This window comes from Glycine max, chromosome 8, assembly GCF_000004515.6.
Source record: "Glycine max cultivar Williams 82 chromosome 8, Glycine_max_v4.0, whole genome shotgun sequence".
NCBI lineage: Eukaryota > Viridiplantae > Streptophyta > Magnoliopsida > Fabales > Fabaceae > Glycine > Glycine max.
The window spans coordinates 3,970,814-3,995,750 of record NC_038244.2 but is presented as its reverse complement, the minus strand read 5'-3'; the positions used below and the strand labels follow the sequence as shown (position 1 = coordinate 3,995,750).

General features: G+C 34.4%; 4 protein-coding genes across 6 annotated transcripts; 2 read left to right on the top strand and 2 right to left on the bottom strand.

The window, feature by feature from the left end:
- Positions 1-373: 373 nt before the first annotated feature.
- Positions 374-4,580, bottom strand: STV2B (sialyltransferase-like). Its single transcript, NM_001251512.2, has 12 exons — positions 4,367-4,580; positions 4,128-4,201; positions 3,899-3,988; positions 3,611-3,688; positions 3,294-3,394; positions 2,422-2,614; positions 2,241-2,331; positions 2,095-2,159; positions 1,832-1,986; positions 1,657-1,738; positions 1,296-1,405; positions 374-707 (listed from the first exon to the last, which is right to left on the bottom strand). The coding sequence occupies exons 1-12, from the start codon at positions 4,458-4,460 to the stop codon at positions 512-514; spliced, it is 1,329 nt and encodes a 442-aa protein (NP_001238441.1). The 5' UTR covers positions 4,461-4,580; the 3' UTR covers positions 374-511.
- Positions 4,581-4,919: 339 nt separating this feature from the next.
- LOC100793653 (elongation factor 1-alpha) lies at positions 4,920-16,174 on the top strand. 3 transcript variants are annotated; one of them, XM_003532486.4, is made up of 19 exons: positions 4,920-5,136; positions 5,586-5,627; positions 5,748-5,822; positions 6,817-6,870; positions 7,007-7,099; positions 7,794-7,905; positions 9,336-9,381; positions 9,501-9,572; positions 9,796-9,858; positions 9,960-10,114; positions 10,199-10,263; positions 13,267-13,417; positions 13,524-13,629; positions 13,732-13,867; positions 14,405-14,469; positions 14,566-14,730; positions 15,133-15,205; positions 15,295-15,355; positions 15,756-16,174. In XM_003532486.4, exons 1-18 carry the CDS (start codon positions 4,935-4,937, stop codon positions 15,330-15,332), a joined length of 1,713 nt encoding a protein of 570 aa, XP_003532534.3. In that variant the 5' UTR covers positions 4,920-4,934; the 3' UTR covers positions 15,333-15,355; positions 15,756-16,174. The 3 variants fall into 3 exon arrangements, with proteins under 3 accessions (XP_003532534.3, XP_014634189.1, XP_014634190.1); XM_014778703.2 differs by having other exon boundaries at positions 5,745-5,822; XM_014778704.2 differs by lacking the exon at positions 5,748-5,822.
- A 1,480-nt stretch (positions 16,175-17,654) lies between these two features.
- On the top strand, positions 17,655-20,621 carry LOC100305950 (uncharacterized). Its single transcript, NM_001248475.2, has 4 exons — positions 17,655-17,890; positions 18,021-18,203; positions 18,317-18,376; positions 20,205-20,621. The coding sequence occupies exons 1-4, from the start codon at positions 17,657-17,659 to the stop codon at positions 20,490-20,492; spliced, it is 765 nt and encodes a 254-aa protein (NP_001235404.1). The 5' UTR covers positions 17,655-17,656; the 3' UTR covers positions 20,493-20,621.
- Positions 20,622-21,677: 1,056 nt separating this feature from the next.
- LOC100793119 (protein PLASTID MOVEMENT IMPAIRED 1) lies at positions 21,678-24,314 on the bottom strand. Its single transcript, XM_006584831.3, has one exon. The coding sequence runs from the start codon at positions 24,312-24,314 to the stop codon at positions 21,678-21,680; it is 2,637 nt and encodes an 878-aa protein (XP_006584894.1).
- Positions 24,315-24,937: the final 623 nt, after the last annotated feature.

Here is a 24,937-nt window from a genome sequence, read left to right as displayed (position 1 = left end):
ATCCGAATAACATTTATTTTGTGAAAATCACAATGGAGGTAAAATTATCGAAACATAAATCATGTTATTACTTCAACATAAAATCTAACCAAAATTAAGATTCTAAAATCAAATTGGTTCAAACTCAAGTTTGTAATCAAAACACACTTAGCGAGGCATCGAGGAACATGCCAAGCTTTAACTCACTAAAATTATGGAGATTAATTGTTTAAAGAAAAAAAAAAGTTATTCATTACCGCTCAATTTGTTATAATTAAACTAAGCATTACAGATGCCTCAAAATTTTGTCCTAGCTGTTCTGTAATCCTCTCCCTAACCAAATTTTAAGTCCTTCAAAAGTTTCAAAACAGAAAGAAGAAAAAAATGAGAGATTAAATAAATTTCCTTGATTTACCACTACGCTGGTGAGTAGGAAGCTTCATTGCCATTTTGTCAAGTTAATGACATATTTTGGAAAAGGTAAAAAAACGGATAATTTTGTAAATGATGGGGTTGGATGCTTCCCAACAGTTTAATCAGTTGGCACAGTGCAAAGCGACCCATGTCCAGGACTATGCTCTAGAGGATACATGGTTGTTCTTTTCACATACCGTAAATGATCAAGTGCTGCCTTTCTGAGCTTTGAAACTGCATTTAGATTTCTTTTTACTTGCTTCTTAATTATGGAACATGCAGCCAGTGGATCTTCAGATCCTGCTCCAACTCTCCTGTCAAAATCATAAATTTGAGAGTCTCCAAATAGTCTCAGATGCAATTCATCTGTACTCACATTAAGCTCAATTAATAGTGAACAACAATAAATAACATGCCATGTTCACTGTGCAGAAAGACCATTGCAGGATAGTAGCATTAAGTGTTGATGAATGATGATCAATATTATATGCCCGTAGAATAGTAAACTATTTTGTATCTGAGTTTCACAATTTGAAAGATAATTTGAAGGTTCATAGAACAGTGAATTAGTAGGGCACTCAGAATAGTGAACTAGCAGGGTCGTACGACTGATTTCAAATGAAGTTAAACAAAAGGGTCATGACCTTTCAGTATTTTCTATCTCCCGATAGAACAGGTCAAAGACCAATAATACCCTTCTACTTATGAGCACTACCTACAAGGCAACAACAAACTACAAAATATTCTATTTATTTATCACAACTTAAGCTTTGACTAAATAGAGCACAGGCCAAGAGATATCAAGAGATTTGCTACTATAGTTATACAAAAGGTTCAAGGTAAAATCCGTACAAAATCGTTTCGGGATTAAAAAAACATGCAAAAAAAATAAAATCATTTACCTCAGTAATTTCTCTGATGCAATTCTAGCAGATCTTATAATATGGCGGCTTGGAACCCATTTTACAACACGATTTAGATCAGCTCGCATGGGAGAATGAATTTTGATAAGCTTGACAATGGGAACAGATAGAAAAAATCAGTGATTTGAAAAACAAGAACAATGGTTATATTTGTACTACTAAGCACAAAGTCAACAAGGAATATGCATTCTTGCTTATCATTTATACAGTCTAAGTGTGAAACTTCAACAATTAACATAATTCTCCGCCAAGAATGAGGAAAATCGATTTCCTTTTGGTTCCAAAGGGAAGTTATTAGTATGACTCAAACCTATCACCTCCACAACTATGATTTACTTACCCCCAAGCACTCCATCATTTGGTAATAAGCTCTACCATGCAACGGGGTATGGCCTTGACGGGATTCAGAGAAATATCTTGTCCTAGAAGAAATAAGGATTATTGATCAGGTAACCATATTCCAAAGAAAGAAGTATTTAACCAGAGATACTAATTGCCGAAAGAAAATATAATACCATTCTTTATAACCAGGATCTACAGTGAAACCATACATATCCACTGAATCACACATAGAGAGAGCAAATTCAAGAGCTTTAAGTCCAGTTCCTTTTGCTGCTGAGCCAAAGGATGCACCTAGCATGAGGTACACAGGATTTTTTATAGGAACCTCCTGCAGAAGACAAAAATCAATTGCTTTGCAAGTGTCGGATAGAATGTGTGACATGTAAATACAAAGCAAGGGTTTTAGAAGGTGGTTTCCCTTGACAAGGAAATATACCCGAATCATTTTGTTCATGATGTCATGAATTGTTGTTTTTATTATCAAGACTTCTTTTCTTTGTTCTGCAGAAACAGCAATTATAGTAAGGTTATAGTAATTCACATTACAGCAAGTTGAACTCACAAGATAACAAGTGGCAATACCATCTAACTCTACAACTTTATCCAGTGCTTTGGCGGATCCTCGGTTTAGAAGGCGAAATGTGCTTTTCCTACCCACGTAATCAGTGTAGTTCTGTAGTCATAAGTAATACTAAGTGGTTGAGGTCTTAAGGATAAACTTAAAAATAAAATAAAATAAGAAACATCCTATTGAGCAACAAACCTGTGTTGGAGCACCATTTTCTCTAATGACAACTTCATAACCATCTATCTCATTTCCAAATTTTGTTTTCAAGAGATCTCCCGAGTTACCAATAACAGCACAGCGTCCAAACTGTCTTGGGAAGTATGGTGGTGTTTCAGGGAGAACCAGTGAAAGTTTCTCCATGCACAAGGTCTTGTTCTCACAGCGGTTGCTGCAACTCAGAAAGATCCTATTCTATGAGGACTTTACACTAACTTCAATTTCCTTCTAAACAATAACCACTGACTTTAATACCATAACTAATCATAAATTATATTATATATACATTAAACATGGAACATGATATCTACGCTTTACATTGAGAAACTTATGTTGTACTTTGTTAGGGTACTACCATAACTAATTCTTTGTTATATCTAATAAACCCCTCTAACTAACTAACTAACTAACTCATTAATAGTCTAACTATCTTAACTAACTCTCCCTTCTCCTTATATCCTAACATACTTAGCAATCAGGGTAGAGTGAAATAGATAACTCAAGAAAAGGTTTTATGTCCTCTACAAGAGCATGAGGTTTGCTTCTTAACAGCCAAATAAAAATGTCTTAGGAGTGACAAATTGACAGAGTATCCTAATTCAAGTAACATCATATGCCTATTTTGGACACGAAACTCACTATTGCATTTTTGGATAAAGAAAAACTTAAGATCATTTTAAGTTTTGAAAATCTTTCTTGAAGTTTATAACCAGCTATATAAAACATACTACTATAATTCTTTTCTAATAAATGAATTAAAATGCAATCTAGTTTGTCTGTCATTCTTATAGGATACCATTATTGCATAATTACTTAGCTGTTCAGTAAAATTGAGTTGCACATTTACTTACAGCTGTATTCCTTTATTGATCCTACGCCATGCATATTCCTCCCATCCATTTGGTAAAGAATCAATGAATTCCTTGGTAAGTATAGTGGTACTGTTTCGCACCTGAGAAATCATTTCAAGACATATAACAATAAAATGTAAAGCATAGATCATAAATTACTTTTACAATTAAAAAAAACTAATAAAAAATTTATTTACAGGGTTTAATAGAAATATCTATCAAATAAGATATCAGAAGCATCCGGATGCATATAACAAGACAGAAATGATAGATTTCTGACTAATTGTAATCACAAAAACACAGACTAAGTTGCTTACTTGTTCCCATGTAGCCACAGCTTCACATAGATTAAAATCAAAAGACAGAGCTTCAAGTTCACCGGTTTTGGGATCTTTCTGTTCTTACAGAAAACTCCAGATGTTAAAAAATGGGCTAATTGTTTAGCTGCTTTTAAGCCACACGATTAAGTATAGGAGGAAACCATTTTCCCACAAGTAGTAGGTTATCATAATCAACATATTTTATTAAATCACATATGCAACACTTATTCTTCCTTAATGAACATTGAACAACAAAGAGCTCAGAAAATGATTGGAAATATTTACCCATTTGGGGATGGTGTCACTGGGGAAATTTATTGTGGTTTGGCAATAATCTGTGCCCCTGGTTGCTTTTAGGCCAAGTCCATTTGCACTCTGCATAAAACACAAAATTAGCAACTATCGTCCAAAGAATCCATAGTGAGAATACAAGATCTAACAGATGCATAAAGTGTTGAAATCTTAAGAAGACAAACACATTGAAAGCATAGAAGCAGAGGGAGGGAAACCGCACCACACACTTCTGGAAAGTGTCGTGCAGGGAAAGCAATGCTTGGGTGTCTTCATCCGTGAGGTGATAACTGGGATCTGCGCGTGTGGTGGTTACATTATTGTTAGATTCAAGACAGAAGAACAAAACTGACGCAGTTAGAATAATATATATATATATATATATATATATATATATATATATATATATATATATATATATATATATATATATATACGGTAAAAATACATATACATACATACATACAAAAGGATCAGAGAGGCCGGTGATGTAAATGGAAATGGCTGCAAATCCAGATGCTAAAGCAAGAAACAAACCAAGTTGCAGAATCCTCATTGCCGACTAAGCAAACAAATTGGGGTTTATCGACCTCTCCAGATCTACACCATACATTCCAATTCACACTTCAAATTTTTTATCAGCTTCAGATCTTTACGTTTGTGAACGAACGAACGTAATTCAGCGTGGGATTCGTTTTCTTGGGTTATTTCAACTTTGGTTAAATTATAACATTTTCTTCCTACTTTTACAAATTGACTGTCTTGTTAACATATTTGATTATTAACTAATAGTTATGATTAATATAAATATATAATTGATTAAAATTTCTCGTTAATATAAAATTTAATTATTGGGTAAATTTAATTAAATTTTAATTTTTTTTAATATAAATGTTTTTTTAAAAAACAAATAAATCAGAAAATTATTATTATTTTAAACAGAAATAAATTAAAAAACAAAAAACTTAAGGTTATTTTATTAAAATCAACATTGTTTCAAATTGGAGTCTATGAATTAACTTGAGCGCTTATGGCCATTTTTGCGTATTTATACTTTAAAGAAATAGGTCGAACCCAACCCAACCCAATAACAGAAGACAGTGGCAGACAGATAAATACTAAAGAGTGGCTTACTAGTCCCAAACCTCACACGACTCCTTTGTTGCGTTGTATTGCCTCTCTCGCCGAAACCCTCGTTTCCAACTTCTACAGAATCCATTTCTTCGCCATGGGTACGTCCTCTTCATCTCGCTTCCTCCTTTGTTTCCTCTAATTCTGCATGTTCCCACTTTTCGATAGATCTTTGCTGCTTTATCGTTAACGGTTAACCCTACCGATCGCCGAGGTTTTCTTTCTGCTCAACTTCAATTCATTGAGCTCGCCCTTGCTATGCCGTATATGTTATTGCGTGTTACAGTTCTTTCCTTCTATTTCAATTTTATCAACTTCTCTTGGTTGCAAGTGAATTTCTTGATCCAGTAAGCTGAGTTGCATGCTACTATATGGGCTAGTGGCTTGATTCATAATTGTTTTCAATTTCATTCCTACTGAAGAAAAAGAAAATTTTAAAGAAACAAATGAATTATTGCTTTTCCTGACTCGAACAAAAGCGCTCTACTTTGAGATGTTGTAAGGATTTGGGGGAGTTGGATATTTACCTCTGTTTTGTTTCAAATGGTAGATATTGAGGAGGACATCCGTTCTTTGCAGCTCGATTCGGCAGGTAATCCATTGGCCTATTGATTTTTGCGTATTTATTCTTTTTTACTATTATCTATGATTTTGTGCCATTTTATTTTAATCTTTTCTATCCAATATTGGTTGTGAATTTGTGGTATAGCAGAAGACAATAATGGGGTGGTAAATCCAGAGGATGGAAAGCCAGAAGAAGTTGAGAAATATGATAAGATGGATGAAGGTTGGTTGTAAGGAAGTGGTTGATTCTATATTTATATTTTCTGGGAAAATAAATCTCATCAATGTTAAAACTTAAATTTGTTACATAATTATACTTTAAGATTATTTCTTGTTTTTCTGTTGCCTTTCTTTTTATTCTCTTGGCTCTCATTTGCAAAATTCATTCTAAACTAAAGTATTATTCTTCTTCTTTCTTTTGAGATCAACCTGTTTTTACTTCTTACGTGAGTAAAATTTTGTGCACAGCAGCACCTTCCATTCCCCCTAGATACAATCATTTATGAACTCTCACTTGTTTGGAAAGATTGTTTTGATGTCGAAAGTTACTATCATAAATTCATAATGAGGCTCTTAAAAGGTATTGTGGAAGTCAGAAAATGAGTTTGTGTTCCTCTATTCCTCCATTTTCTTCAGGCTCCTGCTTATACTCCCATACTTATGTTGAATATTTGTATTTTGGTTATATCAGCTTATTTGTTTTGAATGAATGATGGATGATCAGTAGCTGTAATACACAATCTCACAACATAGTTTCATATCCCATAAGCTGTATTTTGTCTTGCCTATGATTGATATTGTTGTGATGCATATGCATATGACTACTTCTTTGGAACTTTGGAGCTCAGTTAGCATCCAATGCCTCCCCCAGCCCCCACCCAATTTTTTTTTTCATTTGAACCCCCAACCTCTCCTCGCTTTACCAGTAAGCCAACCTTATAACCCCTATCTGCTTGTATTCCTACCAGTCATCATTGAAAAATGATGATTGAGTAATTTCATTTTTCATATCTTCTACCAATCAAGTATTGCTAGCTTCCTTGAACATGCAGAAGTGTTTCATGCATTAGGTCTGTGTTCTTTGTTGGTTGATTTATTGGTTGTTTCACTTGCTTGTTGCCTATATTAGTATGTTATTGCTGAACTTCTGTAACAGTATAAATTAATGATGGAGGTTGGAGGGCATCATATAATGAATTTCACCTTGGTGATTTCAGATCCAAAGCAGGAGGTTGAGGCTGAGCCAAAGGCTGTTGAGGCTGAGCCAAAAGGTATTGGGAAATGTATTTAGTTTTCAAGTATGCAATTATATACATATTTTACATTTGATTGCTTTTTTGGAATTAGACAGCTCGTTGTATACAAATATTCATTTTCCTGTACTCACTCCTTGACTTTGATCTGCAGTGAAAGATAAGGAGATTCCTTCTGTTCAAGATGAAGAAGATGTGCCTGAGATGACAAAAAGACACTTGAATGTTGTGTTTATTGGTCATGTTGGTAAGTTGATGAATTTGACACTGATCATCAGTATGTGTTATCAGGGTTTTTTTGTGCTTTGTTCAGCTTTGAGCCTTCAACAACCATGGGTATTGTGCACTATAGAATTAAATGGCTATTGGTTTGACTTCCTATCTTATGAGTTTTATATGTTGACCATGGACTACTAGCGGAGTTACACTTGTTGCCTCTGTTTATTTATTTTTTTGCTTTTCATGACAGAAAGAGAATAAAAGAATGTCCTGTAAACTTGGATTGCATGCATTCACTCCTATGTTCATGTGGTTATTGATCTATAATTGGTTAATGTCTAGTAATCTGTGCAGAATTGGATTAAATATTTAAATTTGGAAGAAGAATAACTTTTGTAATGCTTTGTTGGTGAGCTTTTGATTATAAGCTAGTTTGAACACAAATGAAGCTTAATCCAACACATAATAAATTTGCGCTATGATAAATACAGAGTACAGTCATATTACTATAATGAGGAAATTGTAGGGAAAGGCAGTGCATAATGACTCACATGAGTAACAGAGTTGAGTTGGAATGGAAGATGCATGAAACATTTCTTGTAACTGCCTAAACTTGTGGCAGCTGGGAGGAGAGAGGAGTGAGGAACAGTGGATTCAGTTAGAGATGATCATTCTGTATATTTTGTTCTACTAGTAATTTATTCTTGTATTTTTTGTTCTAGATGCTGGTAAGTCTACAACTGGAGGCCAGATACTTTTCCTTAGTGGTCAAGTTGATGAACGGACTATCCAAAAATACGAGAAAGAGGCTAAGGACAAAAGTCGAGAAAGCTGGTTAGCTCATTTACTTTTGTTTTTTGATTGAAAGTGTTATATGTGTTCTTATGCTGCTCTGCTGCCTCATCATCTGTTTACTGCAACTTAGGTCATAGGGTCCTAACATATTGTTTTCAGGCTAAAATCACTTACACATAGTTGGCTCACCTTCATTCTATATTGTGAGTTATTAAGTTGGCTCATCTTCTTTCTATAGTAAATTAGATAGTATCTGTTGTAAGCATTCAGCATGTCCAATAATTTTCAGCTATTTGGTACTGGGTTGTTGTGAAATGACAAGATAGTAACATAAGACTCTGGGCAGTAACATAATGTTGGATGTTATATATTTCCTAGGTAGCTTATTTGACTCGATTTGGATGAAATTTCTCAGTGCTGGATAATGTAATGTACTCATGTTGCTCAAGTAATTATTACAATGGTGAATGGACTGGACTATTACATGCTGCATTTAGATTAAATCAGATATAACAGAGGAAATAATAAGTATTACACAGTAAACAAAAAAGATAGTCCGTCCTGCAGTTTGCATTGCTTAGAACAAGTCCTGTGATGGGTAAAGTAATCCAAACAGAACATTCTATTAGGACTTGTGTGGATTTTTTAAATGTATGTTTCTTTTGTATTTGACTTTTACAAAGTAAACAAAAAGATAGTCTGTCCTGCAGTTTGCATTGCTCAGAACAAGTGCTGTGATGGGTAAAGTAAAATCCAAACAGAACATTCAATTAGGACTTGTGGATTTTTTAAATGTATGTTTCTTTTGTATTTGACTTTTCTGATAATGTTATGAGACATTATCATATGGTTGTCTCATCCTGTTGCATCTATCTCTGGTTTATAATGTGCATTGTTTCTTACCTTCTGGATATTTTATTTCCTTTCAACTACATAACTACAAATATTTATGTGAAATCTCTCTCTCTCTCTCTCTGTCCCGATGAAAGTTGTGGTGGGCTAGTTTATCTATCTTCTAGAGCCAGTTTGCTTTTACACTTGGTATTTGTCCATTACTCAATATATTCTTATGTTTCTCAAATTTAGTGGGTGAACTTTTTCCGTTATTTATTTTGCATGTCTCCCACTAGTTCTAAACTGTAGACCAGCGGTACTAGAAATTCAAATTTGTTGTTATTCTGTGTTTTTAGCTATTCGTATCTTAATTGAAGCATGGTGTTTTCTTAGCTTCTATGTTTTATTGCGTATTTTGTATATTTCACTTTGATCGTGTAGGGTTGGGGTGTTCAAACTATAAAATGGGGGATGTGGCCAATTGGATCTTCAAGTTTTTATATTCTTTAAGACTTAAGAGGAGTTTTTTTTTTTTTTGGGGGGGGGGGGGGGAGAGAAGGGGGAGATTTTTTAGCTTAGTGAATATACCTGATACTAATCCATTAGAAATTAATGATTTTAAATTGATATGCTAGGTATATGGCTTATATAATGGACACAAATGAGGAAGAGAGGGTAAAGGTATGGATCAATTTGCTGATAAAATTAAACTGGTTTATCCCAATTGTTGTAGTTTTTGCTTTTTAAATGTATGGATTTGAGTAGAATTCATAATTAGGGCAAAGTTGTGATAATTGCAGGGAAAAACAGTTGAAGTTGGAAGAGCACATTTTGAGACTGAAACTACGAGGTTTACTATTTTGGATGCACCTGTGAGTATCTGCATTGCATGATTCTCTTCAGATTGGTTTTCTGTATTGTGGGCATGCATATTTTCTAGAGTAGCAGTCTTCTGTTTTGAACTACTTAGAGGACTTTCTCTGACAGATTCCTCCCTCAACTCGATTGTTTCTTCTCCTATAATTTATAACAATTCAACGATATTATGCCTACTTTGAGGAAAACAATTAATATTGAATTACAATGCTTTCGCAGGGTCACAAAAGTTATGTTCCCAACATGATTAGTGGTGCATCTCAAGCTGATATTGGGGTGTTGGTTAGTTGATCTATGGTGTTACTTTGTTTATTGAACATATGCATGTGCTTCTTCACAAGCATCTGATGATATTTGTCTGTGTTTTATGCCCCATCAATCAGGTTATTTCTGCTCGGAAGGGAGAGTTTGAAACTGGATACGAGAGAGGTGGACAAACTCGTGAACATGTCCAGCTTGCAAAAACGCTGGGTGTGTCTAAGCTTCTTGTTGTTGTCAATAAAATGGATGAGCCTACAGTGCAATGGTCAAAAGAAAGGTTCTCTCACTTTCTCACTACGCGCAAACACTCCCTTTCTGTGCTTATATTTTAATTAGATTCCTGCTGCTGGTGTGCCACTAGGTATGATGAAATTGAGTCAAAGATGGTTCCATTTCTAAAGCAATCTGGATACAACGTAAAAAAAGGTATGTCTTTTATTTGTTTGAGGAAATGTTGGGATTTTTGTTTCCTATCTTTCTAATTCATTTGTTTTTTAAATGTGTGATGCTGATGTGAATGTGATTGAAACTGGATCAGATTTGTGAATATAATAAATACTAATCATCAAGCGCCTAAAAACATCATAAGTACATCATTATCATATCGATAAGAGAGAATCATTTAAGTGTCAAGATAAAGGAATTCTCTCTAAATCTATTATTACCTTGGTCCCTATAGCTGCATTATACTGGAGTTACAAACAAAACATCCATTAGACGCAATGGAGACCTACCAAAAGATAATCAAATTCCTGGGTACGTCATCAAATCCCAGGAAGTCATTTACTCCACTATTGTGTATCTCAGAAAATGAAATAAAATAGGGGGTAAGTCACAAGGACTTAGTGAGAACATAAAGTACAAAGCGGACAAGAAAGGAGAGCATCGCATACCACGAGTCTTTACATCCATAGAAATTTAAAAATGACATCAAATAAATAACTAAATAAAATACACTTGTTTTTAGAAATCAGTACTCAAAGAAATATAATTTCAGAACTACTCATAAACTGGTATTCAAGAATAAACACTTTATAATCAAACATTCATTCCACTATGTGCACATAGACCACGTTGTGGCGATCGGTAATTATATGACTACGACATTTAGCTCGTAGGCTGCATTATCTCTTCGTTGCAGCGAACGGAACATATAAATATTCTATGAGTCTGTTACTCATAGGCTACATTATCTCTTAGTTGTAGCAAGCAATTATAATCATATTATGAGAATTTTACTCATAGGCTACATTATCTCTTCGTTGTAGCAAACGGAAATTATCATTATACTATGAGAAATCAACTCATGGGTTACACTATCTCTTCGTTGTAGCAAACTGCAATTATCATGAATTCACAATAATTAAAATAAATAAATAATTCCACATCCATCCTTTTATATGTAATATCAAAATCTCAAAATAATTTTCCAAGATCACAAAGAATATATATATTTTGAAGTTTAATTGCTTCTCCTAAAAGAACTTTAAAAATGTCGCTAAGTAGATTAACTACTCACCTAAATAACGCAATCAATGTCTTCCACTGTTGTTGGGAAGGTCAACCACTGTATTTTCCACAGGATCTAAGCATTTAAAACAATAGAACAATGGATTAGACAAAATCCCTAATTTTAGCAAACCTAGGGTTTTGAGGAAACCACAATAAATCCCTAATACTTAGTTTCTAACCCTTTTCATACAACCCATAACTAATCAGTGCTAGAAAAAATACTCATCTAACACAATGGGTCATAAACATTTACCTTAAATAGATCAAATAGAAAAATCTAAGGAAATGGGTAGTGTTCTAAGGAAACGAAGAGATAATGTAGCCTATGAGTAAAATTCTCATAGTATGATTATAATTTCCGTTTGCTACAACGAAGAGTTAATGTAGCCTATGAGTAAGAGACTCATAGTATATTTATATGTTACCTTTGCTACAACAAAGAGATAATGTAGCCCTGTAGTCATATAATTACCGTTCGCCACAACGAAAATATAACGTGGTCTATGTGCACATAGTGGAATGAATGTTTGATTATAAAGTGTTTATTCTTGAATACCAATTTATGAGTAGTTCTGAAATTATATTTCTTTGAGTATTGATTTCTAAAAGCAAGTGTATTTTATTTAGTTATTTATTTGATGTCATTTTTAAATTTCTATGGATGTAAAAACTCGTGCTATGCGGTGCTCTCCTTTCTTGTCCGCTTTGTATTTTATGTTCTCACTAAGTCCTTGTGACTTACCTCATATTTTATTTCATTTGCTTAGATACACAATAGTGGAGTAAATGACTTCCTGGGATTTGCTGACGTACCCAGGAATTTGATTATCTTTTGGTAGGCCTCCATTGCATCTGATGGATGTTTTGTTTGTAACTCCAGTATAATGCAGCTATAGGGACCAGGGTAGTAATAGATTTAGAGAGAATTCCTTTATCTTGACACTTAAATGATTCTCTCTTATCGATATGATAATGATGTTTTGAGGCGCTTGATGATTAGTATTTACAATCAACTTTGATATTAGTGGATATTTTGGATAATATATTAAGGGTCTGTGTTGCGACCTGAGACCTTGATATTAAATGGATGAAATGAGATTTATATATATATATATATATATATGGATTTGTCTAGATATATTATGTGTTCTTTTATAGGTTATTTTGTATAGGGTAGGCTGGCCAGACTAAGAAAGTCATAGTCTATGCGCCGGTCATGGCCCAAGGATAGGTCGTGACAGTCACAGTACCAACTGATCCCCTTCTTTTCAACTCCTTCCTAGTTTATATGCTATTGCTAACATAAACCCACCCTTATTGGGACTAATCAGTAACGGGCCCATTAACATAACCCCCTGTATTTCTTAGACTAACTAATTACTAACATAACTAACTACTAATGGGGTTACCTAACAAAATGTGATTTATGATGGGTGGGTTATGTAGCTTTTACGTGGAGAACATGCTTTGTATAATAAAAAATGTGATTTGGGGGGCTGTGATGCCTGTTCTTTTCTACTAGAGTGGGAAATGTTATGTATTGCTGAAAGCTTGGGATATGTTGAAGATGACTGGTAGTTTCTTTGCGCAAAATGTTGAGCAGGTTTGAGATCCTTGGTATGAAGTTCTAAAAGGATGGGAGGAGGATGTTGAACCTTAGTGTATGGAATGAACAACTTGTTTTGATTTAAGGAAGAGTTGAGATTCAAGGGTTTTTTAGGTTGTGCGAAGTTTATTCTTTTCCTGTTATACAAGTTATCTTCATTGTGTAGAATTTGAAAAGCATATGAAAATGGACATGGAAAGCCCTGTTTCTGGAAACCACTTCTTAGCAACAATTTCATTTTTATGCATAGATCTCCTCCAATTTAATGAATTGTGGAAATAAATTTATTTTACTAATTATTTATTTGACAGATGTCTTGTTTTTACCAATTTCTGGTCTAATGGGTGCAAACATGAAAACAAGAGTGGATAAAAGTGTTTGTCCATGGTGGAACGGGCCTTGCTTATTTGAGGCACTTGACGCTATTGAAGTTCCACTGCGAGATCCCAAAGGTCCTTTCAGGTATTGCATTTCTGACCATCTTGTTCCCGTCTCAAGGTCCTTTATAATTTTTTATTATGTTTGAAGTTCAACTTCTTTACTATGATTGAGGTTCTGACTTGTGCAGGATGCCTATTATTGACAAATTCAAAGACATGGGAACTGTTGTTATGGGCAAAGTTGAATCTGGCAGTGTTCGTGAGGGAGATTCCTTGTTGGTCATGCCAAATAAGGTTGATTATTTATTTTTTTGGTTATTGTGAACTGTCTTTATTTCACCATTCTTCTTTGTTGAACATGAACTGAAATGGTGACAACTGCACATGAACCTGCAGGATCAAGTGAAAGTTGTTGCCATCTTTATTGATGAAGATCGTGTTAAACGTGCTGGACCTGGTGAAAATTTACGGATTAGATTATCTGGTGTTGAAGATGAAGACATTTTATCTGGGTTTGTTCTATCTAGTGTTGGTAAGGTTTTTTGTTGCCTCCATTTAGTTAAAATTTTGCCGGACATAAATATGTGTTATGGTAGTACATTTTGGAAGATATTTTCTTAATTATTTATTTTTAGAGAAATTTTAGTGAAAAGGGATAGAAATTCATTACCCAAACAATTTCAGTGTAATGTGTAAAAACTTGTTTTTGTCTCATGTTTCATTTCTTATTTGATTCTGATATGAAATGTTTAGCCGTATAATATGGTATGAGATGTTGCCATACCAATGTACTATTTGTTGCAACTTTAATTTCCAAGTTAACCTAACTGTATTGTTTTTAGTTGGATCTGAAACCTATGAACAAATTATGGCAAGTATTTAAAATTTGGTTTAGTCATAATTGATTCAAGAGTGGTGTCAAAAAGGGCTTTGTCCCACCAAATATGTGTTTTATCTAGTAAATTAAATTTAGATCGTTTACATTTTCATTGTCGTGTTGTTTTCATGTGGTTACACACATTTGCTGGTTGGTGTTTTTAATTGGTCTGGTGGTTTTTCCCTTTTGCAGCTAATCCAATACCAGCAGTTACTGAGTTTGTTGCTCAGTTGGTGATCCTTGAACTGCTAGACAATGTATGTGTCTTTTCTTCCCCATACTCAGCATTTGGATGCTAGCTTCAGTTTCTATATATTAATGACAGACATTAAATCTTTATATATGATCTGTAGGCTATTTTTACTGCTGGGTACAAGGCTGTTCTGCACATCCACTCTGTGGTTGAGGAATGTGAGATTGTTGAACTCTTGCAGCAAATCGATACAAAGACAAAGAAGCCTATGAAAAAGAAAGTTCTGTTTGTGAAGAATGGTGCTGTTGTAATGTGCCGTGTTCAGGTGCATTATTTTGCATTGTGAATCTAGAAGCTAATTTTTCTTTCTTTTTTATCTTCTATATTGTATTGCTGTACATTATTAAAAAACATGTTTGGAGTTGTCATCATGTGACCAGGAGGTCATAGGTTTGAGTGTTGGAATCAGCCTCTTACAAGGTGAGGCTGTGTTCTAAATTCTAATGATCTACATGGTGGTTGACCCTGTCCTGCACATGGCAGGAGCTTTATGGTGCTGGACTGCCCTTATTGTGTTGCTGTATATGGGTTTCCTAGGGCTATGAAATGTTTTTTTAACTGATTCTTAAAGTCTCAAATAGAGAGATCAGTTTATTATTGATGGTAGTTTGCTTTTCCCCCCATATATTCCAGTGTATTTCATTTTGTATTGGAAATGTACTTACAGGTTAATAACTCTATTTGCATTGAGAAGTTCTCTGATTTTCCCCAACTTGGGAGGTTCACTCTTCGCACTGAAGGTAAGAGTTGGGAAATCTGTCTTGTGAATATGTTTCTGATATTAATATATGTTTAAATTTTAAACTGTATGGTTTACTCTATATTACAGGAAAAACTGTTGCTGTGGGAAAAGTCACTGGTCTGTGAATTTGTAACAATTTTGACTTGAGGTAATGAGTAATTCATATGCATTATTGCTTCTTGTTAAGCTGCTCTTGCTTTTCATGGTCAACTTTGTAATACTTTTTAACTTTTCATATTTGTTGCCGCTCTGGCATATATGACTTGATTACCCTGATATTTCTGTTTATTTTTTGTTTTTTTAACTTGGCAGTTATCTCTAGTCTTTTTAGAAATTAAAGTGGAATTTTGATTTGGAAACTGACTTGCAAAGGGCTGAACTGAAAATTTCAGATATTTTGCATTATGTTTCAAACATTATGTCTACATATATTCTGGTGTTTACAAATCAAACATGTTGCTAACAGGCAGTTTTCATTTTTGGTCGTTGCCTTTGTTTTTTAAAGTTAACAGTGATATCGAGATTGTGACAGTTGTTTTTGTGGACAGGACGGGAATTCCTGCCCAAATTAATGGAGTGGCAGCTTTGAGGCATAATTGACAGCATCAAGTTTACCATATATTCATTTCGGTATTTATTTTGCTTTTACTTGGGGTGGTATTCAGTGAAGAGTTATTTGTTGCCGCTGGTGCCCATGATGTACTTGTATACGGCCTTACAAGGCTTGGATGCTTCAGTATTTTGCGGTTGGCTGCTTCCAACCGTGCTACTCTTGAGATATAATTTGAAAATAGATGGTTTTAAATCAATCTGTCTTATTAGCTGTGGAATCTGATGACTATTAGCCCAACAGCGGTTAAGCAAGTGTCCTAGTCGCAGTTGACTAGCATATTTAGTTTTGATAGTGATATTGTGATTTGTTTTAATGATTCATGTTGCCTAGTAAACGTGATGGAATTTTGTTGAACTGGAAATTTGCAAGTTGGGATTACGGGTCCATGTTTATGATTTTATAATAAATTTATTTGTCAAGACAGACAACTTATGTTGAGGATGCACTTGTGTCGAAATCGAGCCTTGTAAAGGCCGAGTTACTTCTCCTGACATACAATAGGTTGTCGGATCTTTCATAAGATAAGTTGATAGACGCCACGAACTTAAATTGGGAGAAGTTTCATTTTAAAAAAAGCCATAAAATAGAGTGGACTGTTCGGGAATGTTTGGTTTAGAAAGGGTTCGTTTTTACGGTCTATCTTTTAATCATAACAATATCACATTGTTTCTCTAAAAATATGATACAAAACAATTATATGTGAAAGCATGAAATGAATTAAGTGTTCGGGGATAAATGGTATTAGGAGTTCGGTAGCTATGATAAAAAAAATTGTTTAGGCGTAAAAACCCAGTGCTAGTTGCAATTGGTTTGTGGTGCAGTTTTGCTACTTAACAATTCTTTTTCCTAAGTATCAAACATTTTCAAATTTGAGAAAACATTATACAATAAGATTATAGATTGTATAAGGTTTTTACACCATAATTCAATCTTACACATATGATAAGTTTTTAAATTATACAATAATTAAGTCAAATCAGTTATACTTTTCGATAAATTGATAGTGTAAATTTTTTACAACCACAATTTAAACTCTAAAAGTCTTTAATGTCTTTCTAAATAAAATTATAGGTCTTGAAGAAGCGTCTGTTAAAATAAATTAGAATTATCTTAGGAGTCATATTTAATTTATGTCTGTTTTGAAGAGTGTCTTAAAATTTGCCAAGTAAAAATATTTGGTAATTTCAGGAGTCACCTTAATTAGTGAAATTATTTTATTATTATTTTGAATAAATTAATTTCTACTCTAGGCTAAACAATTTTTTTAGCTTCTCACACACTTCATTTCATGGATAAGAAGTCCAAATTTGCAGCACAGTTTTCATTTTTGACATACATTTATTTTCCTTAAGTTAAAAGTGCAAATACAAGTTTAAATAATGATAGATATTATTTTAATTATAATTTATTTTTACTCCATTCAACTACCAATTCAAATTGTTTTATTTTAATGAGAAAAAAACATTTTTTTGAATAATAATTAAATCTGCCAATTTCTTAATTATATTTATATTAATTTTACTATTTAAACTTTAAAAAATTAATTAATACAATTAAATATAAAACATTAATATTTTAAATAAATCTCATTTTTCATATTATCATACTTATACTTACTAGAAAAAAATTATGGTGTTAAGAAGTGGCTTGATCAGCGCGCTCCAGTGGCATTAATTATGATGAACATAGAAATTTAAGGACCACATACATAAAGAACACGAGAATAAAGACAATAAATACATATGGCCACGAAAATATGCTCCAAGCTTATATAAAAAAATAAAAAAAGGCACAAAAGTGTAAGATATATTATTATTATTACAGCTTCATTTGTAAATGGCAATGAGCTCAATTCATACGTTGTACGCTTCTTCCTTCCGTTTGTGTTTCCCAAATTCATCACCACAATTTAAGCCTCTGAATGCCATTCCTCTCGGAGGAACAAAACTCTACAACAACAACAACGTTAAATTTCCCAGAGAAAGAACAAGGACCAGAGCAACCCTTGATGATGTTGAAACAGACCAACTTTCCTCAACCCCACTTGTTGAGAATGACAAAGCCAAAAAGGTACCATCTTATCCTTTGGGGTTCCCAATTCCCATTAATGCTTCAAGCTTTGTTTGGTTTCTTAGATAATGTTGAAAAGTCCTTTTTAATGCGTGTTTGGTTTCAATTTTTAATGTCAATATTTGCTTAGGATGTAGATGAAAGTGTGAAAGTGTTAAAAGATGCAGCTAAGACAAGAAAGGTAGCAGCAGAGGATATTCTTTCTGCACTGTCTATCATTGAGAAAGCAAAAGTTGATCCTTCTGCCTTTTTTGAGACCCTTGGTGGAAAGGAATCCCCAGGGAGGACCTGGATGCTAATTTTTACTGCTGAGGTTAACATCTATTTTTGGAAGCTCTTCTTTTGGCTATTATTCTGTTTCTTTTTTTTTTTTTTAAATGGTCGTTGTATCTACACTTAGCAATTTCTGCTTGTGCTGAATTTTAGAAACAATTGAAAGGTGGTCGATATTTTCCTCTCACAGCTGTTCAGAGGTTTGATGCTGCTGTAAGTCTCTTTCCCATGGTTCTATGTATATTTCATTCTTGATTTTGATGCATACTTGTCCAGTGTTTGTAGTTAAAATATTAAGTTACCTTTTATCTTTTGTGTTTTGAGGATTGTTAGCAATACAATCTCTAATACACTTTTTCTAACACACTTTCTATTATTAGTTAAAATTTATTGAAAAATACAAAATTACGAGTAAGGTTCATTAAATAAGGTGTTAGATCCAAACAAGTTTGTGATTTTCAATAAATTTCGGCCAATAATAAGGATTGTGTTTAAGAGAGTGTGTTGCTAGCATTTCTCATGCATTATTGAGTTTTGAACTGAAGTTGTTTCTAGCTGGAAAAGCAAGGGAGATCATGACACAAGAAACATTTTGAGGGATGTTAAGAAAATGTGCCAAAGAATAAAGGTTGTTTTGATGGTCTTGTTGCCATTTTCCAACACTTTCTAGAACTTAATCCTAAGTCTTGTGATTTGACTTTTCTTATGCAGTTGGTGGACAAGCTGCTTCTTTAGCCATTATTGTATTGTTCTGTTGTCCATTAACTTATTCCCTTACCAACATTCGGTGTTCATTGCTGACTTTTAAAATTAGTTTGTATCTGATATTCTGATGTCAAGTATGTTTCTATTATCTTTCTAAGTTTTTAAATATATTATGATGTGAATCATTACACCATTTGGTTTCTTAGCTCTTAAAATTCATATACAAGTCACCTGGGGTGAAGACATTCTTGAATTGCATCCTTTGTAGAGGAACCAATTCTCATCCTCTATCTCAGTTTTGGACCTAATTCAATTTTTTCTTTTAAACTCAATTTATGAAGAAGAGAGAGAACTGTTAACTTTGCATTACACATGTTAAAATACTAGTTATACATATAGAAAAAATCAGGGTGTTATAAATAGTTTTAGGCTATTTCATCTTAATAGCTAATTGATTGCATACCCTACTTTTATCATCTTCAATCTATGGTTGTGAAGATTTTGGCTATGTTTAGCAAAAATAGTTGATAAATTAGTTGAAAGTTAAAAATATAATTTTTAGTACAAAGCTATTAGCTAAAAGTTGAATGTTTTTGAACTAACTTCTTGAATTAAAAGTGTTTAGTGAAATCAACAGTTGAACTAGTTTATAAAATATAAAATGAGTTAAAAGTACATACTTATATGATTTTTTATTTATATACTTTTTGTAGACAAAAAATACATGTTCAGGTAATCATAATTTTAATTTTTGAACTCATTACTGCTTGTTTAAAGATCAAACATTTGATTAAAAAATAACATGAAGTGTAAATAGAGTAAAGAATAAAATAAATAATGTAATATTAATGGAATTTTATAAAATTATAAGATCAGTACTGTCTGAAAAAATGCTAGAAAATAGTGAGATAAGCTTAGTTATCAAACATCTCTATTTCAGTCAAACAAATTTATAAGCTTGTCAAATATTCTAGCTGAAATAACTAGTCAAACACAGTCTTTGGGAAAAAAACTGAAAATCAACTGTTGCTCTGTTTCTTCTTAGCCACTTAAATGAAGTCAGGGAAATCAGACCTCAGATATTATCTATGAGGACCCTGGGCATATCCACTTCATTCAGGAAAGACTATTGCAAATGTGCGAGTTAATGGTCTCTCTGAAATTGCTTTTTGATTGTCTCCTTGGGCCTTCTCATGCAGGCAAAGTTGTATTCCAGTTGTTTGTTTCGTTATTTGTAAATTTTCCATAAGCCAAATCGATGTCTTCAATGTCTTTGAATAAAAACTTGGCGCTTCTGTCTAAGTTGGAATGTTAAGTTACGCTGATGAATTATTAGGCAAAGAGGATCGAAAATGGAGTATATCTTGGACCCATTGGACAGTTAACATTTGAAGGCAGACTTTCATTTAAAAAGAGAATACTGGCTTTCGTTTTTGAGAACATTCGAATAAAAGTTGGACCTTTGCAACCTCTAGAGATCAGTCTAGGGAAAAAGGAAGACAAGGAACCAAGTACCAAGGATCCTTTCTTCATCTGGTTTTATGTTGATGAGGAAATAGCTGTTGCTCGAGGCCGGAGTGGAGGAACTGCATTTTGGTGTCGGTGCCGTCGTGTCAATAACTGATTGTTTTTAACTTTCGTTCCTTTTCTACTTCTGACTTTTGATGGAAAGATACATGTATATATGTAAACATTTAAGTTCAGTTGGTGGTAAACATATTTGCACTTGTTTGCATAAATTCCAGTAACTTAAATATGCAATTCAAATTGAAGTTTGTGTTTCACGATAATTCTACTATTGTGGAGGTCATCCTGACTTTTCCTATTTTATCATGGTCGTCAAACCTTTTCTTGTTAAAGAAGACAGTAGCATGGATGATTGGATTTATTCTTTCTGATGCATAGGATCTTTATGTACAGACAACCAATGTGTTCCGGCTCTCAATCAAAGAAACGAGGAATAAAAGAGTTTGCAATTCATCATCAATTTTCATTTATACTTTTGTCAATTGATTTATAATTTCCTTGAAGGTGTTTAGATGCTTGATTATGTTCTGACCATCTGATTATCCAATTTCACCAATATTTTTTATGAGATGAGCTTTGTTCCTAGGAGTCTTTAAATCAAGTTTTGCACATAATTCATACATTTTGGTACAAGTCGATTCATGTTTGAACAAACTTTGATCAACATTTTATGAATCATACCAATAATCTATAGATTCTAATTCTTCAGCACTTCACAACTTTTCCTATTTACAGGGAATGAAAGGATATTTCTCTCGACGACTATTTATTACTTGTTTATGTACTTCACCAATTAAGGAGAGGAATTCTAACAAATATCGATTTTTGAATTTTTTTATGCAAGTTTTATTAATTAATGATGTGACCAAAGGTAAATTTACACAATAATAATAATAATAATAAAACAATGTATTGATAAGATTTATCGTCCAACCAAATCAACAAATATGCAGACAGGACGAAAATAAAAACAAAGATAAAAAAATGGAAATGAGGTTGATGGGACCTTGTAGAGCTAATCTACCCCTTTATCGTTGAAATACCATATGTCCTATATACGACTCAGAAATTTTATTGGCTTTTACAAAAAAAAAAAAAAACTAATCATGGCACGACATTTACACAATTCTTGTTGTATTCATAAATCTTCTCAAATGGTATAGGTAGCTGCAGTGGCTTAGGTGTGTGTGTGTTGTAAACAAGAATCTTTGACTAGGACATGAATGCAAGACTACTTCCTCGGCATAATTAACTAACAATAGAATGGAGGTGCTAATTACTACTACTTTCCAAGATTGATATCTGGATTTCTCATGGTTTTGAGCCACATGTCAGCAACTATTCGTGATGAAATGCTCCACAACAGGTCTTGCTGTTGTCCCTTTGCCAATGTTTGCTTCCCTTTCTTGTTCCCTGCCTTTCCCAAACCATATGCAACCAACCATTGCATTGCAGTGAGTCTTTGCTTCCCACTGTCCAATGCATTCTTCTTTATGACACTTGTCAACTTGAAACCCCCCACATGCATGCTTGCTACCTTGAACCTTTTCTCTTTCCTCTTTGTCTCAGCGGCACTTGTTACATGAATCAGCACCATCACAGGTCCTCCAACTGCTTCATAGCGTCTCATTGGATCCCTCAATTGGACAACCAATACCAGTGTCACTTTTTCAGGTTCCCCATCAGAACATCCTGCGCCAGCAGTTTTAGTATAGCTTTGGTCTCTGATCCATTCCTCAAGTGGAATAGCCGAAGCCAAAAGATCCTTCCCAGCCTCTCCTTTCTTTGCAGAAATATCAAATGGGGCTTCTAATTCCTCGGCCATGTCAGCTTGAATTTTCAATGCTTCAACTGTCATGGATTCAACCTTCTGCATGGCAAACGCCAGAAGCTTTTCTGCTGTGAGTGGCTCCTCTTCAACATTCCAAAGTCCTGTTGTTATTCTCTCTCTTCTTCCTGAACTCATGGCACTTCCCATGCTTTTCAAGTAAGAAACTATTCTAGCAGCACTGGAACTTGCTCCTTCCTTGTTCCTACCTTGTATGATGGCATTGGCAATGCCTTCGAAAGCAACCTGTTCTGCAGTTTTGCCTACCATTTCATCTATTGGCATTAAGGACAAAACCTTGGAGCTGAGTTCATCAAAGCCAATGTCAGCCAATTTCTGAAACAACTCGAACCCTGTCAAGGATTGGTGTGATGCCATTGCCAACACAAAAGGCCTTGATATCTGCATAGCTAGCTTTGGAGCATCTTTTCTAGCCACAGCGATATCAAAAGGGTTCATAGATGCCAAGTAGCCTCCATCCTTTGTTTGAATTACACAACCCAAGCCCTTTCCAAGGTCAGGAAGATACACTTTGGATTCTCCATCTTCAGCAGAAGAAGCATCATCGTGTCCTTCAAGCTTTAGAGGTGGAATTTCAGGTTGATTGAACAAGTAGTAATCACTGTTTTCTTGATCCTCAAGCATCTGAAGAAACTCCTTAGTCACAGTTTCTTCATCTGCATCTAGCCTCTGTGGTTCTGTCTCTTCTTCTATATTCGTAAACTTATTATCATCTTCTCCCATTATAGACTCAAGAGCTTTTATCTGCTGAGCAATTGAATCAAGCTCAGACAATCTAGTAAGGTGCACATGATCAAGCACTACTTCCTTGACAACCTCACTTGAAGTTGATTCCTCTTGTTGGACAGGTTCCTCAGCTTCCTCTCCTCCATCTTCTTCCTTCTCTTGAACCTCAACCCCTTTATCCACAACCTCGAAATCTGGAAGATCAAAATCCTCCACCTGTTCCTTACTACGTGGTTCATCAACTTTCTGTGTAGAGGAAGAGGAATCCTGAGCCGGCACCGGATTTGGGTCATCATCAAGGTTCAAATCATCCATTCCTTGAATATCCTCTCCTATTCCTGATTGTGAAGGAGTCCATGCATCATTTCTACTTGTCATTCTAGGACTAGACATGCTGAATGATGTCTTGGATTGTTTACGAGCAAAAGAAGAAGAGAAGCTACTAAGCTTGCCAAAGCTGGACTTTGAATTCTCCACTTGATTATTATGATTATTATTATTATTATTATATATATCAACTCCTCCATCTTTCTCCATTATCTGGAAGCCCAGTTTGAGAACAAGTTCTCCTCCTTTTGCCTTCCCAGACAGGCCAAAGCTTGTGTCCCATTGCCTCAGCCGCATGCCTTGTTGGTTTTTCTCAATGGATTCTCTTATCAACTCAGTCAAGTCCACAGAGCTTCTTCCAAAATCAAGCTCCTTAGCATCAACAGAAAAAAGGTATATCCAAAAGAGGCGCGGCTCAAACTTGATGTGCTTTGCAGCAGTGCCTTGGTTGGAGGTATGATAAACATGACACCTGATGAAAAGGGTCTCTTCAAAATCTGCAGCTCCTAGTGCAACCCTTGATGGCATTGTCTTAACCGCTCCATCCTTTGTTTCCTTCTTTCTAACACAAACGGATAGTCTAAGTCCATTCATGGAAGAAGGAAGGCCTTGAGCTATGACCACTTCAACAGAAAACAAGCAGCTTAGTTTCTGCATTCCAATGTGAGACAAAGCCCGAATAGGCTTCCACTTCCAAATCCCTTTCTTGTTACTTTCACCTGAAGAAATTGTTGATGTGTTGTCATCAAGCTTTTTGGTTTCTGCCTTGGCAGTGGCATCATCATCAGGCTTTGGCCTTGATCGCCATGGGGACATGGACATGCGCCGCCGAGTTTTGTTGCTGTTTCCATCATCATGTTTGGCATCTTCGATAGGCGGAGCTGAAGTTCGTGGCAACACAAGGGAAGTTGTTCTTCTGGCTGTGGTAGTGGAGGTGTGTTGTTTGTAAAGGGATTCGCTCAAAGCTTCCAGTTCTTCAAGGAGTTGTGCATTGGGGTTGCTCTTGGCATCTGCCATTACTAGGGACTAGTGAGTGAAGAAGGTGGTGCTGCAATGAATGGTGATGATGATGTTTAAAAAGATAAGATGCCTACATGGTTGGAAGATGATTATGGCTAGTTCTTTCTGAAGCAAGAAAAATAGGAGAATTAGATTTGTGGAGGATAGAGGATGAACGGTGGCGTTGCATTGTGGCTTGATGAGTAAGACAATTTTGACAATGGATATCTATTAGGCAAAATGGTCCCACCGAATTTAATGTTACTTTGTCCTCATTGTTTCCAGGTGCTAGGCTTGGTAGTGAGAAACTGGTTCCTACCCCAATTTTTGTTGGGAAGTAAAGAAAATCTGCTAAATTTTCTTTAAAAAATGCAGTATGCATGTAAGAAACATGGCAGCAGAAAAAGGTTCTTTCAACTACTTACAAAAATTAAAAACTAAATAAATTTATTGAAAGGAGTTGGGGCTGGGAAAGGAGATGATGGAAATAAATATCAATATTTAAGATTCAATATATCACGTTATCAATTTTAATAAAGAATTATTTTTTATTTTATTATTATTTTTATTATTTTATTTAATTGTTAATTCAACAAGTCTTTGCTTAAAATTAAAGGTTTCTTATCATGATAGAGATTATG

Excerpts from the sequence above, each read along its gene's own strand:
- STV2B (NM_001251512.2), bottom strand. The coding sequence starts at position 4,460 with ATGAGGATTCTGCAACTTGGTTTGTTTCTTGCTTTAGCATCTGGATTT. Across the intron at positions 2,615-3,293 it reads ATCAATAAAGGAATACAGCT|CAACCGCTGTGAGAACAAGA; the intron begins GTAAGTAAATGT and ends TCTGAGTTGCAG. Across the intron at positions 2,332-2,421 it reads AAAATGGTGCTCCAACACAG|AACTACACTGATTACGTGGG; the intron begins GTTTGTTGCTCA and ends TTATGACTACAG.
- LOC100793653 (XM_014778703.2), top strand. The coding sequence starts at position 4,935 with ATGGCCATTTTTGCGTATTTATACTTTAAAGAAATAGGTCGAACCCAA. Across the intron at positions 5,628-5,744 it reads TTTGCAGCTCGATTCGGCAG|CAGAAGACAATAATGGGGTG; the intron begins GTAATCCATTGG and ends TTTGTGGTATAG. Across the intron at positions 13,630-13,731 it reads TGTTGGTCATGCCAAATAAG|GATCAAGTGAAAGTTGTTGC; the intron begins GTTGATTATTTA and ends ATGAACCTGCAG.
- LOC100305950 (NM_001248475.2), top strand. The coding sequence starts at position 17,657 with ATGGCAATGAGCTCAATTCATACGTTGTACGCTTCTTCCTTCCGTTTG. Across the intron at positions 18,204-18,316 it reads TGCTAATTTTTACTGCTGAG|AAACAATTGAAAGGTGGTCG; the intron begins GTTAACATCTAT and ends GCTGAATTTTAG. Across the intron at positions 18,377-20,204 it reads TTCAGAGGTTTGATGCTGCT|GCAAAGAGGATCGAAAATGG; the intron begins GTAAGTCTCTTT and ends ATGAATTATTAG.
- LOC100793119 (XM_006584831.3), bottom strand. The coding sequence starts at position 24,314 with ATGGCAGATGCCAAGAGCAACCCCAATGCACAACTCCTTGAAGAACTG.